Genomic DNA, 17,636 nt, shown 5'->3' with positions numbered 1-17,636 from the left:
CAGTTGGCTATGTAGCTTTTTGCGCGACCTGACCAAATTCAAGTAGAAATTGTAGTTATAGATCTGTCATTCTCATTGAAAGCAAGTCTAAGAAGTGCTAGACCTGATCTATGTCTGCTATTTTTATGCTTCCCGTTATTAAAGAGCCACTGCCCTGAAAAGCAACTTCTCGTTTAGAAAATGGCCTGTGTTGCATCGAATATGAGTCCGAAACATTTATTCTAGTGTCAAAATGTACTACAAAGTGTAAATAGGGTAATTTTTGTCATAATGTCAGTCTTGTCCAAAACTGAGATTTGCCAAACGATAGGAAACAATGGTATGTCACGGGAATTACTAAAGCCAATGATTATTTTGCATCCCAAATGGCACCCTATTTTCTATATAGTACACTACTTTTGATCAGGGCCCATAGTGAACCATGTAGGGAATAGGGTGCCATTTGGAATGTAGCCTCTGAGCACCTGCCCTTTACATCGGTAATGAAATGTAGGTTAGATATAGATGTTTATGGCTTTTACATGGAAAAATGCACAAAGCAGGTTTAGGAAATCTAATATGGCCAGTGGCTCTAGGCTTTAGCTCAGAGGGCTAACACAGTATTGTGGTGCGCAGTAGACCTAGGTTTGAACCTAGTTGTTCTCATTAGGAAGCAGGTAACATGGAAGAATACTTATTTCAAAATGTGGAATGGAGACATTGGCTTTGCAGCCTTTTTGATATACCATTCAGTGTTCAATACAAAATAACAGTTGATTAAACTAGGTCTTATATTCAAAAGCTACGTTTTATGTTGTGGTCCAGCCTTGAAGTGGAAATGTAGGCCTGAATATTTGACTGGGGAAAAGTAACACTAAACAAATGATGTTTAGAATGAGAGGTGTACATATTGTAAAATAGAAAATGACTTTTCATGGCACTGACTACAATCGAACAGATTCATTCCCCAATAAAGGTGTTCTATCCTAAAACTGTTTAATTGTTTATAATGCATACAACATTCACATTAGTTTAATACTCATGCCATTCTTAAACTGGAGTGAAATCGAGTGTCAGATTTCTCTCCCTTCCACAGTGATAAAAAAGTTCCTGAGAGAAGTTACGGTATACTTGACATTGCTTTAATTACATGAATTAATGTCGTAGTTAACATTAATCAATCCATTAATCAATTTGGCTACATTTTATTGTCTGTAATAAAGGGTATTATTGTGCAGCTAGGATGAACATACACTACATTGTCATGATCGTCAGGGAGAGACCAAGGCGCAGCGTGATGAACGAACATACTTTAATTAGTTAAAGTGTAAACACGATACAAAACAAGAAACGACTCGTGAAGTCCACGGTATCAATGACCGAACACGGAACAAAAACCCACAAACACAAAGGGAAAAACAGACAGTTTAAATATGGCTCCCAATCAGAGACAACCAGCCAACAGCTGACACTCGTTGCCTCTGATTGGGAGTCACTCAGGCAAACATAGAAATCAACAAACTAGAACCCCCAACATAGAAATAAACACATAGAAATAAACACACCCTGGCTCAACAAATAGAGTCCCAGAGCCAGGGTGTGACATACATACAATACAAAACAGAGACACTGTAAAGTCATTCCAATAATAAACAGACCTCATACACATCATCACATGATTCTCCTTCTTTAAGATACTGGATATCAGCTAATACAGCACAGATAGAATTGTGCAATTAATGAATAGTCATGATTAGAAATTATAGATCACATAACAGAAACCACTACAAGATTACCTTTTTTAATGCTCAGGTTGCCAAACCGGCATATAAAATATGTAAATGCAGATCTGTACTAATAATGACCAGATATTTGTTATTGTCAACAGTCTCCCCAAACTGATCCTTTACATCCCTTGTTGAGGGGAAGGGAAGATTGACCGACAATAACATAATATTTTGCATGTTTTGTGCCTGCCCTCATAGGTGCTCTGGCAGTCATATTTTCATTGTGAATTGAGCTGAATTGACAAATCTGCATCAGTGTCCCATCATATATTAGGTCTCAGAATCTGAAGAAAGGTTCATTTCCTCTGACACTTTTGCATCAACGTTGGCAAGTTTCGACTGGGAGGCAGTGCATCTCCACCTCCTTTTGACACAAATGAAAATGCCCAATAGAATAACAATCAGCAGCATCACCAGTAGACCTGAGAGTGTGGATAGGTGTACTCTCTCTGCCCCAGACTCCCAACTGACATCCTGCTTGTTGTCCAGACTGAGGTGAGAGGCAGTACAGGTGTAGTTGTGTCTCTTCTTTAGCTCCTCAGTACTGACCTCCAGACTCTTCCTCAGCTGGTAGGTCCTGTCTCCACTAGGCAGCACCTCCCCCCCTGTCAGCTCCTGTTCTGCCACTGGCTGGCCGTCTCTCAGCAGGGTCAGGTTGATGTGGCGGGGGTAGAAACCAAACGCCAGGCAGCTCACCTGGAGCCCTCCAGAAACCTCTTTCTTTATCAACCTGAGTCTGGGAGGTACTTTACGCATCACAACATTCTTCTCTCTCTTCAGGATTGTCTTCAGTGTTCTGATGCAAATGGGAAGCCAAGCATTCTCAAATAGTACTCTTTCATATGCTTGCCTTATCCCATAATATCCTGGTAGTAGTTTCCCACCATCGTATGTCAAATGTGTAATGTTGAAATATGCTGCATAATCTGTATAAATTACATTAAAAATCTCCTTAAACATGAACATGGCTGGTTCACCATTGTCCAACATCTCACAGCCAGCCATTCTTTGCTGAACTTGAACACCTTCTGTGAGGTTTAAGTGGTGCTTTATGTTAAATGATCTCTCTTTCATCTGGTGGTACATAATTCCAAATACATAAGCTCCGTCCTGAACTTCGTTATCATGTATTTTGTTAGGGGTGTTATGTACCCAGTAGATAAAGTGTTTCATGTTGGAGTCATAGTAAGCCACTTGAATGTCATCCAACATCACCACAACCGTAAACTCAGGGAAAGGCGTCTCTCCGCTTATAAATGTTGCAAGTGCCCACAGAGAATGTGATCCTGAACCAGGGAGAGGAGTTATATTATACAGTTATGGACATTGACATTTCATAACATAAAAAATACAAACAAAAAGACAGACAGTTTGTCCATGATTTAGAAAGTGTTCACTACTTTTCCAGCAGCTTCATGTAGCAGGTTTCTAGCTCTCAAGTGAGTCTGACAGACTTTAGCTGATTAAAAACAAGGTAGGATAATTTTATGTTGTTGAAAGAGTCAAAACAATAGAGGTGGGAATTTTATTTCAAGCCTTTAAAAAACTGAGGGTGGAATGAGAACAGAGGGTGGGTGAATCATGTTGCATGTTGCATGTTGCATGTGCAGCCAAACACCAGTCAGATGACACAAAAAAACATTCAATGGAATAGGCGTCTCCATGCCTCCCAGCCGAAACAGTTCGGAAGAGTTTGTGAAGACATTATGATGACATTTTGTGACGTTTATGTTCGTTTTGGACTTCGCTAAGAGTTTTTCGGTTGTTCGGGCACACAACATTTTTTCTCGAGGCGAGCCGAAATCGGTAGCTGAAGTCTGCGCCCCTTCGTCGTTGATTGGTCAACAAATTAATGAAAGATTTATTGAGTTATTTTGAGGAAGTGTGAACTGTCTATGGCGTCTCAAAATGGACAAAAGTACTATTGCTGCTTTTTTCTCGTGTTTTAAGCGAATATCTTTTAAAGCAGGCCCCCGTCCAGCATTGGGGAACATCCCGCGCCAATATGCTAGATGTAGTTTGAGGAGAGAAGAGTTGGAGAGACTTTCACTTTGTCTTGAGCTATTTTTATAACCTACCTTTTAGGAGTGGGACGATTTTCAGACAGAGACATATGGGTGATCAATATTTATTTCTAGGCAATGTAAAAAAAACTATAGCCTAATCATATTTAGGAAGTAGATTTCCTTGGAAAGATAACTGCCCCGTGCTTCTCTGCCCATGCATAGAGTATAGACTACTCTATTTAATTGAGACAACATCTCGCAGGTATGGCTACTGAACTTGAAGCAGCAAGAAGGATGACAGTGACACTTGGTACATTTTTCATATAGTACACTGCTCAAAAAAATAAAGGGAACACTTAAACAACACAATGTAACTCCAAGTCAATCACACTTCTGTGAAATCAAACTGTCCACTTAGGAAGCAACACTGATTGACAATAAATTTCACATGCTGTTGTGCAAATGGAATAGACAACAGGTGGAAATTATAGGCAATTAGCAAGACACCCCCAATAAAGGACTGGTTTTGCAGGTGGTGACCACAGACCACTTCTCAGTTCCTATGCTTCCTGGCTGATGTTTTGGTCACTTTTGAATGCTGGCGGTGCTTTCACTCTAGTGGTAGCATGAGACAGAGTCTACAACCCACACAAGTGGCTCAGGTAGTGCAGCTCATCCAGGATGGCACATCAATGCGAGCTGTGGCAAGAAGGTTTTCTGTATCTGTCAGCGTAGTGCATGGAGGCGCTACCAGGAGACAGGCCAGTACATCAGGAGACGTGGAGGAGGCCGTAGGAGGGTAACAACCCAGCAGCAGGACTGCTACCTCCACCTTTGTGCAAGGAGGAGCAGGAGGAGCACTGCCAGAGCCCTGCAAAATGACCTCCAGCAGGCCACAAATGTGCATGTGTCTGCTCAAACGGTCAGAAACAGACTCCTTGAGGGTGGTATGAGGGCCCGACGTCCACAGGTGGGGGTTGTGCTTACAGCCCAACACCGTGCAGGACGTTTGGCATTTGCCAGAGAACACCAAGATTGGCAAATTCGCCACTGGCGCCCTGTGCTCTTCACAGATGCATGCAGGTTCACACTGACCACATGTGACAGACGTGACAGAGTCTGGAGACGCTGTGGAGAATGTTCTGCTGCCTGCAACATCCTCCAGCATGACCGGTTTGGCGGTGGGTCAGTCATGGTGTGGGGTGGCATTACTTTGGGGGTCCGCACAGCCCTCCATGTGCTCGCCAGAGGTAGCCTTACTGCCATTAGGTACCGAGATGAGATCCTCAGACCCCTTGTGAGACCATATGCTGGTGCGGTTGGCCCTGGGTTCCTCCTAATGCAAGACAATGCTAGACCTCATGTGGCTGGAGTGTGTCAGCAGTTCCTGCAAGAGGAAGGCATTGATGCTATGGACTGGCCCGCCCGTTCCCCAGACCTGAATCCAATTGAGCACATCTGGGACATCATGTCTCGCTCCATCCACCAACGCCACGTTGCACCACAGACTGTCCAGGAGTTGGTGGATGCTTTAGTCCAGGTCTGGGAGGAGATCCCTCAGGAGACCATCCACCACCTCATCAGGAGCATGCCCAGGCGTTGTAGGGAGGTCATACAGGCACGTGGAGGCCACACACACTACTGAGCCTCATTTTTACTTGTTTTAAGGACATTACATCAAAGTTGGATCAGCCTGTAGTGTAGTTTTCCACTTTAATTTTGAGGGTGACTCCAAATCCAGACCTCCATGGGTTGATACATTTGATTTCCATTGATAATTTTTGTGTGATTTTGTTGTCAGCACATTCAACTATGTAAAGAAAAAAAGTATTTAATAAGATTATTTCATTCATTCAGATCTAGGATGTGTTATTTTAGTGTTCCCTTTATTTTTTTGAGCAGTGTATATAGCCTACGTTTTAGGAGGACGATTTGCAGGCAGAGACAAATAAATTGTCAATTTTCGCTCACTATTGTTTTGTTTTTTTGTCATTTAGCAGATGCTCTTATCAAGAGTGACTGGAGTGCACACATTATTATTGTTTTATATATTTTTTTCATACTGGCCCCCCTTGGGAATCGAACCCACAACCTTGGCGTTGCAAACGCCATGCTCTACCAACTGAGCTACATCCCTGCCGGCCAAGTTAATTTCATATTTAAGTATTCTCCGCCGATGTAGGCAGCCTCCTCTATTTCAAGGAGACAACACATACTAGGAGCACTTGAACTCGCACGCCCAGCTAGGAGTGGAGAGAGGCTACTGAATTTGAAGCAGCGAATTCTGTGTGAATAATGCGAAACATATGTGCTTTTAATACAATATGTTGGCTAACGCATACAAACAGAAAGACGACTTTTCCAAATAATCTGCGGGACAACAACAAAAGTCGTCTGTCTGACTGCCTGCTCCGGCCCACAGCATGAAAAATGCAGACCGCTCTGCAATGATCTCTGTCGGGACCGTGGGCATCCCGCGGGAATGCAGCCCTCGATTTTAAAGCCCAAATCAAACGAAAAGTTACTTTTTTTACGCGCGTGAACGCATGGTGGTGATTGAGAGAAAACAGACGGGCTGGAAGCGTCAACAGCGTCATAGCGCGTCAAATTAGAACGCAAAGCTATTAGAAAGCAAGTCTACACAAAGCAATGCTGGTAAAAGGTGCAGATAAATTGCCCGAAAATAGACTGATGTTATGTTAAATGGACTGTTGTGTTAAAATAGACTGTTGCATTGTTATGTCTGGAATTGTGATATGTATAGTTAAAAAGTGTCTATTTAGTGTTGATAAGTTTAACTGCCAGTGCCAATAATACATACTATTTGAAAACATGTATGCTGGCTCCCATAGGAAAATCTCTGAAGCTGGAGACTCTTATCTCCCTCACTAACTTTAAGCATCAGTTGTCAGAGCACCTTACGATCACTGCACCTGTACACAGCCCATCTGAAATTAGCCCATCCAACTACCTCATCCCTATATTGTTATTTATTTTGCTCTTTTGCACCCCAGTATCTCTATTTGCACATAATCTCTTGCACATCTAGCATTCCAGTGTTAATACTAATTGTAATTATTTTGCACTATAGCCTATTTATTGCCTTACCTCCATAACTTGCTACATTTGCACACACTGTATATATATTTTCTGTTGTATTTTTTTGACTTTATGTTTTTTACCCCATATGTAACTCTGTGTTGTTGTTTTTATCGCACTACTATGCTTTATCTTGGCCAGGTCGCAGTTGTAAATGAGAACTTGTTCTCAACTGGCTTACCTGGTTAAATAAAGGTTAAATAAAAAATTAAAAAATAGGACATATAAAGTTAGTTAACAGGAACACACAACAATAATTCACAAGGACTACACAGCGAACATAACAAATACAACTGTTTATTATGGATTCTCATGAAAATTAAAACGGTATATGCTACCCTGTGTATGTGAATTGACGCTCTCTACTCTCCCACACAAATGTTGATGACGCTGTCTCTCTGTGTGGTTTCATCTTAAGGGAGTATGCAAGCAGACGTTCTGTTCACACTCATTCGGTTCGCCTAGCCGAGTACTGTAGCATGCTGATGCTGACCTGAAAATGTGTGTGTGTGTGTTCATGTTCATGTCTGTCTGTCTGTCTGTCTGTCTGTCTGTCTGTCTGTCTGTCTGTCTGTCTGTCTGTCTGTCTGTGACAAATATTTGTGCTAGTGTCTGTGTGCATGCAGCATGTGTCCATTTGTGCATTTGTATGTGGGACCAATATCTTTTAGGCTTATTCAGTGTGTGATAGCAGTGGACTTACCCCATTCGGACACTTTGTAGCTGTTGAAGGAACACTTGGATGTCCCCTGGATGTCCCCTGACACCACCACAATGTTTGAGAGAGGCTGATATTGTAGAAATTGTGTTTTTATCGTGACTAATAACTGTTAGGCATATTCAATGTGTAATAGCAGTGGAATGACCTAATTTACACACTTAGGACACTTTGGAGAGGTTGAGGGGACACTTGGAGATGTCCTGTGACCGCACCTGACACCCCTTATTACACGTCAGTAAAGTTCTAGCTGTTATGTCTATCAATCCCAGAAGTTTTTGACCATCTGATGTGTTTCCAGCTCTATTCATCAATAATTGACTTATAGCTTGTCCATGAAAGATGACTTGAAAAAATAAGAAATAAAAAAATAAAACCGGTTACTTTGTGTATGCTTGATCTTGTGTGATCTGAACTGTGAAATTCTTATCTATGTTATGACCATTTCCTCATCATCTCCCAGGTGTGGTCTTTCCAATGATACCAAGTGTATGAATATCCTTATCATATAACTGCTCCTGCTACTTTTGGGTATGTCTATTTAGGCGGAAATCTACATTTCTGCCATTACATTTAAGAGGTACATTTAAGAGGTTAAATCAATGAAACAGGAAAAGGAAGGGAAAGGTTTGAGGCCACTCTTGATTAGACTTCTCTAAAAGACCAGTTTCCTAGAAATACTTCTGGCCAAATATTAACCACCATTAGGTATTGTATCCACTCTGACTCAGTTGGAACATGCTTTGGTATGGAGACTTTGACCCATTTAGTTTCGGCTGTTTGTACTTTTGGATGGATATTACAGTAGCCACCTTTTGTTTTAAAATGGCAGGGTGACATTAAATTATGTATGAATTATATTGCCATACAAAGTTTTAAAACAGCAGCTGTTCATATAAAAGCTCTTTGTCTGGGCCTCCCGAGTGGCGTCACTACAGACCCGGGTTCGATCCCGGGCTGTATCACAACCAGCCGTGATCGGGAGTCCCATAGGGCGGCTCACAATTGGCCCAGTGTCGTCCGGGTTAGGGGAGGGTTAGGCCGGGTGGGCTTTACTTGGCTCATCATGCTCTAGCAACTCCTTGTGGCGGGCCGGGTTCCTGCAGCCTGACTGCAGTAGTCAGTTGAACAGTGTTTACTGACACATTGAAGCGGCTGGCTTCGAGGTTAAGCAGGCGAGTATTAAGAAGCACGGTTTGGCGGGTCATGTTTCGGAGGACGCATGACTTGACCTTCGCCTCCCACACCTGTTGGGGAGTTGCAGCGATGAGACAAGATCGAAATTGTGGGTAAAAAATGAACTCTGTCTGTTTAAAAGTACAACCAAATACAGTATATTGTAGGTCTTGCTTATGTTTAGTTCTTATAACTGTTCAACCCTAGACTTTTATAATATCATTCTAAAAGACTAACTAAGGAGTGCCTTATTCTTGTATTTTTTTTTCAGGATGTGGAGTGGTAGTAGACAGTCTAGCAGAGTTAGGGTTGCAAAATTCCACTAACTTTCCCAGAATTCCTAGGTTTTCCCTCCTGATTGCAGAAATCTTCCAACATGGATTTCTGGAAAACCTGGGAATTTTGGGAAGGTTCCCAGAATTTTGCAACCCTAAGCCGAGCCAAGCCAAGCTAATAAAAACAATTTCAATGCCAGGGAAACTCTTCTCTGACTGTAGCAGAAGCCTAGTGGCGGGTTCAAGTGGAGTCATTTCCCTGGGCGGCTGAACCGACACGCTCCTGTGTAGGAGCCATTTAATTAGCTAAACTTATTCCTCATTCCTCCTTGCTTGGAAAACCACAGGGATTTCAAACGTCAGATCTCTCCTCCTTCCCCCAGCCATTTGATAGGATTTGATTTTGTCTTTGTTTTTGAGGGCAATTTCACACCCGAGTGTGAGATATGGGGGAGATAGGAGGGAGATTCAGCCCTAAGGCGATGGTGTCTGTGTGTGTCGTGAAATGTCACTCGTTTGCCTTCGTATAAAAGGGGATTGCGCATAGTGTGTGCTAGATTGAAGGCTCATGAGATTTGATAGGCAAGCATTGCTTAACATTCAGCTGGCGGGTGTGACTGTATGTGTGTGTGTGTGTCAAGTTTCAAGTTATATTGTCACGTGCACAAATACAGTGAAATGCCTTTCTTGCGAGCTCTATTGGCCATATATCACAAACCCCTGAGGTGCCTCATTGCTATTATAAAGTGTTTACCAATGTAATTAGAGCAGTAAAAATAACTGTTTTGTCATACCCGTGGTATACGGGCTGATATACCACTGCTGTCAGCCAATCAGCATTCAGGGCTCAAACCACCCAGTTTATAAAATAAAGTAAAGTAGAACAAAAACACATGAGTAAGGAAGAAAGCTACTGTATATACAGGGTCAGTTCCAGGGTCAGTAGCTATATACAGGGAGTTCCAGGGTCAGTAGCTATATACAGGGCGTTCCAGGGTCAGTAGCTATACAGGGTCAGTTCCAGGGTCAGTAGCTTTACAGGTTCCGCAGTAGCTATATACAGGGTCAGTTCCAGGGTCAGTAGCTATATACAGGGTCAGTTCCAGGGTCAGTCTATCTTTACAGGTCAGTGGCTACAGTTCCAGGGTCAGTAGCTTTCGTATCAGGGTCAGTTCCAGGGTCTACCAGGGTCAGTGGCTATAACAGGGTCAGTTCCAGAGTCAGTGCTATATCAGGCGTCATGCTATATCAGGTAGTTCCAGAGTATTTACAATGTGCAGGTATACTAGAGTGGTAGGGGTAGATACTGTATGTACAGGGGTAAGCCTATATGATGATTGTATGTGAGTGTTATGTGTATGTGTGTGCTGGAGTGTCAGTGTGAGTGTGTGTGAGTAAGTGTGTAGAGTCCTGTGAGTGTGCATAGAGTCAGTGCAAAAATAAGATAAAAGGGTCAATGCTGATAGTCCACGTAGCAATTTTATTAGATATTTAGCAGTCTTATGGCTTGGGGATAGACGCTGTTCAGGAGCCTGTTGATGTCAGACTTGATGCACTGGGAACGCTTGCCGTGCGGAAGCAGAGAGAACAGTCTAAGGCTTGAGTGGCTGGAGTCTTTAACAATTTTTCTGGGCCTTCCTTTCACACTGCCTGATATAGAGGTCCTGGATGGCAGAGAGCTCGACCCAAGTGACGTTCTGGGCTGTCTGCACCACCCTCTGTAGCGCCATGCGATCGAGGGTGGGCATTTGCCATACCAAGCTGTGATGCAGCCAGTCAAGATGTTCTCAGTGGTGCAGCTGTATAACTTTTTGAGGACTTGAGGGCCCATACCAAATCTTTTCTATCTCCTGAGGGGAATGCAGCGCTGTCACGTCTTCTTCACGACTGTGTGCGTGTGTGTGGACCATTTTAAGTCCTGGAGTCGTGCGTGGCCACGCAGTCATGGGTGAACAGGAAGTACAGGAGGGGACTAAGCACACCTGTGGGGTGTGTGTGCATGACATAGAGAGTTGGGGTTTCACGAGGACAGCTGAAGGGACAACTGTTTGCTCTCCTACAGAAGGAAGGAGAGGAGGAGGGGAGGAGAGGAGGAGGGGAGGAGAGGAGGGGAGGAGAAGGGAGAGTCAAAGGAGGAGGAGGAAGGTGTGAAATGTCCATTCATACCCTCAGCAGACTGTAAGCATCAGACACGATGATGGAGTAACACACACCTGCTGAATGTTATGAATGTTGTCCTTGTGCCCCTGAAACATGAGAACAACTCCGACCTTTACCACACAGTGAGTGTCAGAGCTGGAGGCCTCATTCTGCTGTGGAGAGAAACAGGGTTAGAAAAACAGAGGGAGAGAGGAAGGTAGAGAGGAAGGGAGAGAGGGAGGGAGGGAGGGGAAACTGAGAGAGACAGAAAAGGGAGATATATTCATCATAAAAAGGAGTTAGACCCATCTACATGACAGCCTGTCTCCCTGAGGAACATTTATTTCCTCAAACTTTGTTTTATTCTAATTTAACCTGATTAGCATAATGCTAATATGCATTAGCTGGTCTGTTTGCAGACAGTGGACCTAACCTTGAAACCTCAAGATTGTGAAGAGTTTACATCAAGCCTTCGTCCCAAATGGCACCATATTCTCTTTTTAGTACACTTGACCATAGGGCTCTTATAAAAGTAGTGCACTATATAGGGAATAGGGTGCCATTTGGGACGCATACCAAGAGTGTGGTGAGTTGGACTCAAGCTGTAACACGGACTTCAAAATGGTAGCTGCACACCAACTATTTCTAAGTCTTCTATATGAAATAGGGGTTGATGAGAATGGCCCTTAGGGAACTTAGAGAGTTACCCATGGGTGACCACTGAGCTAAATCTTATCAGGCTTTCCACACGACCCAATTACGTGTCGGAGATCATGCAAGATTAGACTCCGTTAGGTTTTCATTTACAGCTAATTACAATCTCACACAAAGACAACTCGCTCCTCCAAAAGAGGGTTTTTGTAATTCATTATCATCTTTATTATAGACAGGCTAAATGTTGCACGATCTGGGTTTATATCAAATCGTCACCTGCATCTAATTTGCCGGTTAATGCTTGTCAATAATCTGCTAAAATCCAAACCGACCCGTAGTCCCTAACCCCTCTACCCCCTATGCACTGATGAAAGTATCGGACAGGTTAAATCATGTATAATGGTGATTGCATTGCTTCATCTTGCCTTTTGATAGGCTAGGAGGAATATTCACCCTATTGCTCACACCTATCCATAGAATAGAGGGGAGGGGTTGATTTGGAATTCAGCCAAGCTTGGCTATTCTGTGGTGTCAGCTGAGGCACTTCATAACATGCAAGTCAGACAATCGTTTCACAATTAATAAATGCACTGGCTATAGACATAAGTCAACATAACAGAACATAGAAATACTAGACCAACATATCCATTTTGTGCTCAAGCTAATGGGCAGACAGCAGCCGCAAATAAGGATGATTTATGAATGGAAGAGGACAAGGCTGGGGATGAGAGTTCATTGCCATGAGCGAAGTGCCTGCTCTGCAGTTTGGTGGGGAGTGTATTGTGTGTGTATGTGTAGACTGTAACAGATGACATTATTTCCCCACTGCTTTGTCATACTGTTGCCTGACACACATTTTCAGACATGACACATGGATAAAGTTGCTCTGAGCCTTATTAGTCGATAAGCACAAAAACACAGGCCCTGTTTCATTAGCAATACTATTATGTAGCCAAAGTCATTGTAAATGTTCCTTATAAAATGTACAAAACTTGAGATGCTTTTGTAAGATCAATAAGAATTAACGGAAAAAAGTCCTAATAAACTAAATAAAGTATTCCTCTTCATGACCAGTCTTGCCTAGTATGTACCGGAAGCAGTTTGCAGGGTGAAGGTGTAGACTCAGACTGTAACGTGTCCAGACCATGGTTGATTGTCACCCAGTCCACTGCAGTACTTCTCAAGTACTGACTGATACCAGACAATGGATGTGTTGACAGGCAGCGTTACTGTTTGGGACCATAACTCTCCCTCTCCCTCTCCTCTCCCTCTCCTCTCCCTCTCCTCTCCCTCTCCTCTCCTCTCTTCTCCTCTCCTCTCCTCTCCTCTCTGGTCAAGCTCTCCTCTCTTCTCCTCTCCTCTCCTCTCTGGTCAAGCTCTGCTCTCTTCTCCTCTCCTTTCCTGCGTGTGTGTGTGTGTTTACCCACGCTTGCGTTCATGTGCATGTCCCTGCATGCCTGTGCGTCTGCACCCTCACACACATGCCTATATGTGTAACAGCACAGCTGGTTCCCACTAGTCATCCAGGTGCTGCTCCTCCCAGGTGGAGGTGGGTATAGCGCTGTAGGGGTCCATGATGACCCGGGCACAGCGGATGATCATGGCCACCAGGAGAAGGCAGAGGAAGGGCCACACAGGCCAAAGCGTCATGCCCTGGTCCACATCCACAAACTCTGGGTCGGGAGTGGCCCCCTCCTCCATGGCTGCTGCTGCTGCTGCTGTTGGGTCTCTATGTTGTCACTGTCCTCCACCACACACACACAGACCGCTACCATCCTGAGAATGGTTCTGGGGAGGGGGGAAGAGAGGAGGCAGGAGGAGGGAAGAGAGGAGGAAGGAGGTAGAAACGGGAGGAGGCAGGAGGCAGGAGGGTGAAAAAAGAAAGACAGAACAGAGGGGAAAAAGAGTGAATATGGTAAAGACATTCCCAGCTACTTCAGCCAGTCAGTCAGCTTTACATTGTTTTCACAGTAAATGCTAACAGGAAGTTGCTGCCTTAAGGAAAGTACCTAATATACAAATAACCCACATCCAAATCACTGTTTTATTCAATACTACTCAGCAGTATGTGTGTGTGTGTGTGTGTGTGTGCGTGTGTGTGTGTGCGCATAAATTAGTGTGTGCACATAAATGCGTCTGTGAAGTAGTGTGTCCATTTGTGTGTGTCTGTGTCTGTGTGTGTGCATACGCGCAAACGTTTGTATGTGTGTGTACTGTGTAGTGTATGAATCAGCATGTACTTGAGCTCTCAGAGGGCACACCACTCAAGCGCACTATTAAACAAGGAGCTGATCAATTCCCCAAGGCTCTGTCCACTACACGCTGAACTTTGAGCAGACACATGCAGGACCAGGGACGTTTCAGGATCATGTTCTATATTATCTTTTTGTTTAGGACAACTGCTATGATGAGTGTTGAAAGTCCCTAATTTATTCAGGACTATATGGGCAATTGTGCCCTGTTCTAGAGCTGTATATACAGTGTCCATATTAGGACAGCCTCAGTCTCTGCAGGAGTTATTTCATAGACACAGTAGTATACCCTAATTCTACTAGCCAGAAAACCATTTAGAGTTACAGGTCCTAAATCAGTACGTCTTTTTCAAGAAAATAAATCCCACCACCAGAATGAGTGATACTGCCTTGCCAGTTTTACACAGGGAAATATAAAGTTTAGAGGAGAGCGTGCAAAGTACAGTAATGAATTATGGCTGTGTTTATTTTATTGGACATAACGGAGCCGCTTAGTCGATGTCTGATGTTATAAAGGATTAGGGCATCCGTCACTTTTAGTGTCCAAGCAGGAAATAGAAACTGGGTCTCATGAAATTCTCATTAGTGGTACTACACTACTGCTCTGTAATGAATGCTGTCCACCAGGCCCATTCACAACTGATAGATAAACAAACAAACAAATAAACAAACATCCTTATGGACAGTAATAAAGACAGCACAATAACGCTTTTAATAACGTCCTTCAATTAATCGTTTGGAGAACAGACTATTAGTTTATACATTATTTATTAGAGAACATTATTATAAAGTATTACCGAGTATTCAACACGTCTGTATAATGTAGTGTAGGTCAGATACAACTACTGGACACTGAAGCAAAAATATAAGAAACACAACATGTAAAGTGTTGGTCCCGATGTTTGCTGAGCTGGAAAGAAAAGATCACAGAAATGTTCCACACGCACAAAAAGCTTATTTCTCTCAAAAGTTGTCACAAATTTGTTTCCATCCTGTTAGTGACTATTTTTATTTGCCAAGATAATCCACCCACCTGACAGTTGTGTGTATATCAAGAAGCTGATTAAACAGCATGACCCATTACACAGGTGCAGTAGATTGTCCACCAGAGCTGTTGCCAGAGCAACTGAATGCCAATTTCTACACCATAGAGAATTTGGCAGTACGTCCAACCGGCCCCCACAACCGCAGACCACGTGCAACACACGCTCAGCCCAGGACCTCCTCATCCGGATTCTTCACCTGCAACTGAGACCAGCCACCCGATCAGCTGATAATCTGTGGGTTTCACAACCAAATACTTTCTGCACAAACTGTCACGAAACTGCCTCAGGGAAGCTCATCTGCAAGTGCACGTCAGGCCTCACTTAGGGTCTTGACCTGACTGCAGTTCAAGGCCAAGGTCACAACCGACTTCAGTAAGGGCAAATGCTCACCTTCGATGGCCACTGGGCACGCTGGAGAAGCGGGCGCTTCACGGATTAATCCCGGTTTCAACTGGTAGCTGGGCAGATGGCAGACAGACTGGATGGGGAAGCGACCGTGTGGCGAGCGCGATTACTGAGATGTCAACCTAGAACAGAATGCCCCGATGGGTGGCGGTGGGGTTAAGTTGGCAGGCATAAGCTACGGACAACACACACAATTGCATTTTATCGATGGTACTTTGAATGTACAGAGACACCGTGATGAGATCCTGAGGCCAATTGTCGTACCATTCATCATGCTTTGGATTGACGTGAACGGCAGCGTTTCCAGTTCCAGCCAACATCCAGCAACATACATTACATTTTAGTCATTAAAGCAAGACGCTCTTATCCAGAGCGACTTACAGTTAGTGAATACATATATTTTTTTATACTGGCCCCCCATGGGAATCGAACCACAACCCTGGCGAGCGCCGTAAACGCCAGCCTATCAACTGAGCTACATCCCTGCCGGCCATCCCCCCCTACCCTGGACGACGCTGGGGCACAATTGTGCGCCGCCCATGAGCTCTCCGGCCGCGTCCGAAGCGGCGACAGAGCCTGGATTCGAACCAGGATCTCTAGTGGCGACAGGTAGGCACTGCGATGCGAGTGCCTTAGACCACTGCGCCACTCAGGAGCACAACTTCACACAGCCATTGCAGAGGAGTGGGATAACATTCCACAGGCTACAATCAACTGATCAACTCTATGTGAAGGAGATGTGCCATGTCCGCAGAGGCAAATAGTAGGTCACACCATACTGACTGGTTTTCTGATGCACGCCCCTACCTTTTTTTTAAAGGTATCTGTGACTAACAGATGCATTTCTGTATTCACAGTCATGTGGAAATCGATAGATTAGGGTCTAATGAATTTATTTCAACCGGGACTGATTTCCTTATTTGAACTGTAACTGAGTAAAATCTTTGAAGTATGCTGCATGTTATGCGATTATATTTTTGTTCAGTAAAATATACATTCATTACAGGAAGTAATTAAACTGCATAAAAACAATGCAATCAACAAATAATTACTAAGAGAAAATAAAAGCCTGGTCAATGCAAAATCGTTGAAGCTTTTGATATCGTTACACCTTTGAGTATTTTCATTAAGTACAAAGGCCATAAAAACATTATTAAACGAAGACAAAGTATTAAAAAGTAACTTTGGAGAAAAGCAGGTTCTGAGTCATCCTGACCAGAGGTCCATAAATCTACCTACTAAGCGTGAAATTAGATAAGGAACGGAACCTGAATTGCTATAAAGAAGGGGATTGAAAGACAGGAGGCCAACAGTTTCACCTCTGCTAAGTTCTTCAAGCATACTTCCTAGGACTTTTTTTTGCTTGCTAACTTTTTTTCATGGGATTTCTTCAGCCACTATCCTTAAAACGTGAAGCTATTCTCACTTTTGGCCCTACTGCTTCCATAATGTAATCCAATGTATTTGTCATATTCAGTTTTTTTTAAATATAAAAATCATTGGACATCCCAGACCTGTATTATATTAGTCCTCTAGTACAGTATATAACAGTAGCCTGCAGTAGGTGTTTTTTATTTTGTTCAGCTATACAGGTGCAGGACCTTCATTTGATTAGCCTTTTTGTTGCTGAGATCTCCTCTCACTGCAGAAAATGCAGATGAGCTTTGTGATTTACATACATTTACAGAAAACCCACATAAAACATGGGGTTATATATAACAGCATTGTACTTTTCATGTAGTTCAATTTTGTCCAGCCAATAGCCTTTTATGGAATAAATGTTCAAATCCTGTTACTGCTGCATTATTTTGATAAGCTACAATACTGTCAAATTAAGCTCGTACACCTGTATATCAGTAGAATTCGGCTTCTGAATAACACTATGTTGACACTGCGTGGGGTAAAGACAGGATAGGTATTTTAGCTACGGCAAACCCTCTGTATACTACACACTCTGCCAAGAGACCTGGTCCTGACGGCACAAGAGATTGTGCTAGCCCCTAAACACCCTCATCAATCGCTGATTTTATTAACTCCCAAAGATGCCTAACATGTGAAAGAGTATGTGCTACGTGTGCAAATTTGAGTTTTATCACGACT

The 17,636-nt window shown here is 43.3% G+C and overlaps 1 protein-coding gene and 1 pseudogene across 1 annotated transcript; both read right to left on the bottom strand.

The window, feature by feature from the left end:
- Nucleotides 1–1,925: 1,925 nt before the first annotated feature.
- LOC123488279 lies at nucleotides 1,926–3,145 on the bottom strand (annotated as a pseudogene).
- Nucleotides 3,146–13,194: 10,049 nt separating this feature from the next.
- Nucleotides 13,195–13,534, bottom strand: LOC123488278 (cortexin domain-containing 1-like). The gene has a single exon (XM_045219174.1). It carries the CDS (start codon nucleotides 13,532–13,534, stop codon nucleotides 13,349–13,351), a length of 186 nt encoding a protein of 61 aa, XP_045075109.1. The 3' UTR covers nucleotides 13,195–13,348.
- Between the last annotated feature and the right edge of the window lie 4,102 nt (nucleotides 13,535–17,636).

The sequence above is a fragment of the Coregonus clupeaformis genome, unplaced genomic scaffold (genome assembly GCF_020615455.1).
Source record: "Coregonus clupeaformis isolate EN_2021a unplaced genomic scaffold, ASM2061545v1 scaf2118, whole genome shotgun sequence".
Taxonomy (NCBI): domain Eukaryota; kingdom Metazoa; phylum Chordata; class Actinopteri; order Salmoniformes; family Salmonidae; genus Coregonus; species Coregonus clupeaformis.
The sequence above is the reverse complement of the archived record's forward strand: the minus strand, read 5'-3'. Positions and strand labels throughout refer to the sequence as shown.

Bases quoted from the DNA above. Each gene is read 5' to 3' on its own strand.
- LOC123488278 (XM_045219174.1), bottom strand. From the start codon at position 13,534: ATGGAGGAGGGGGCCACTCCCGACCCAGAGTTTGTGGATGTGGACCAG.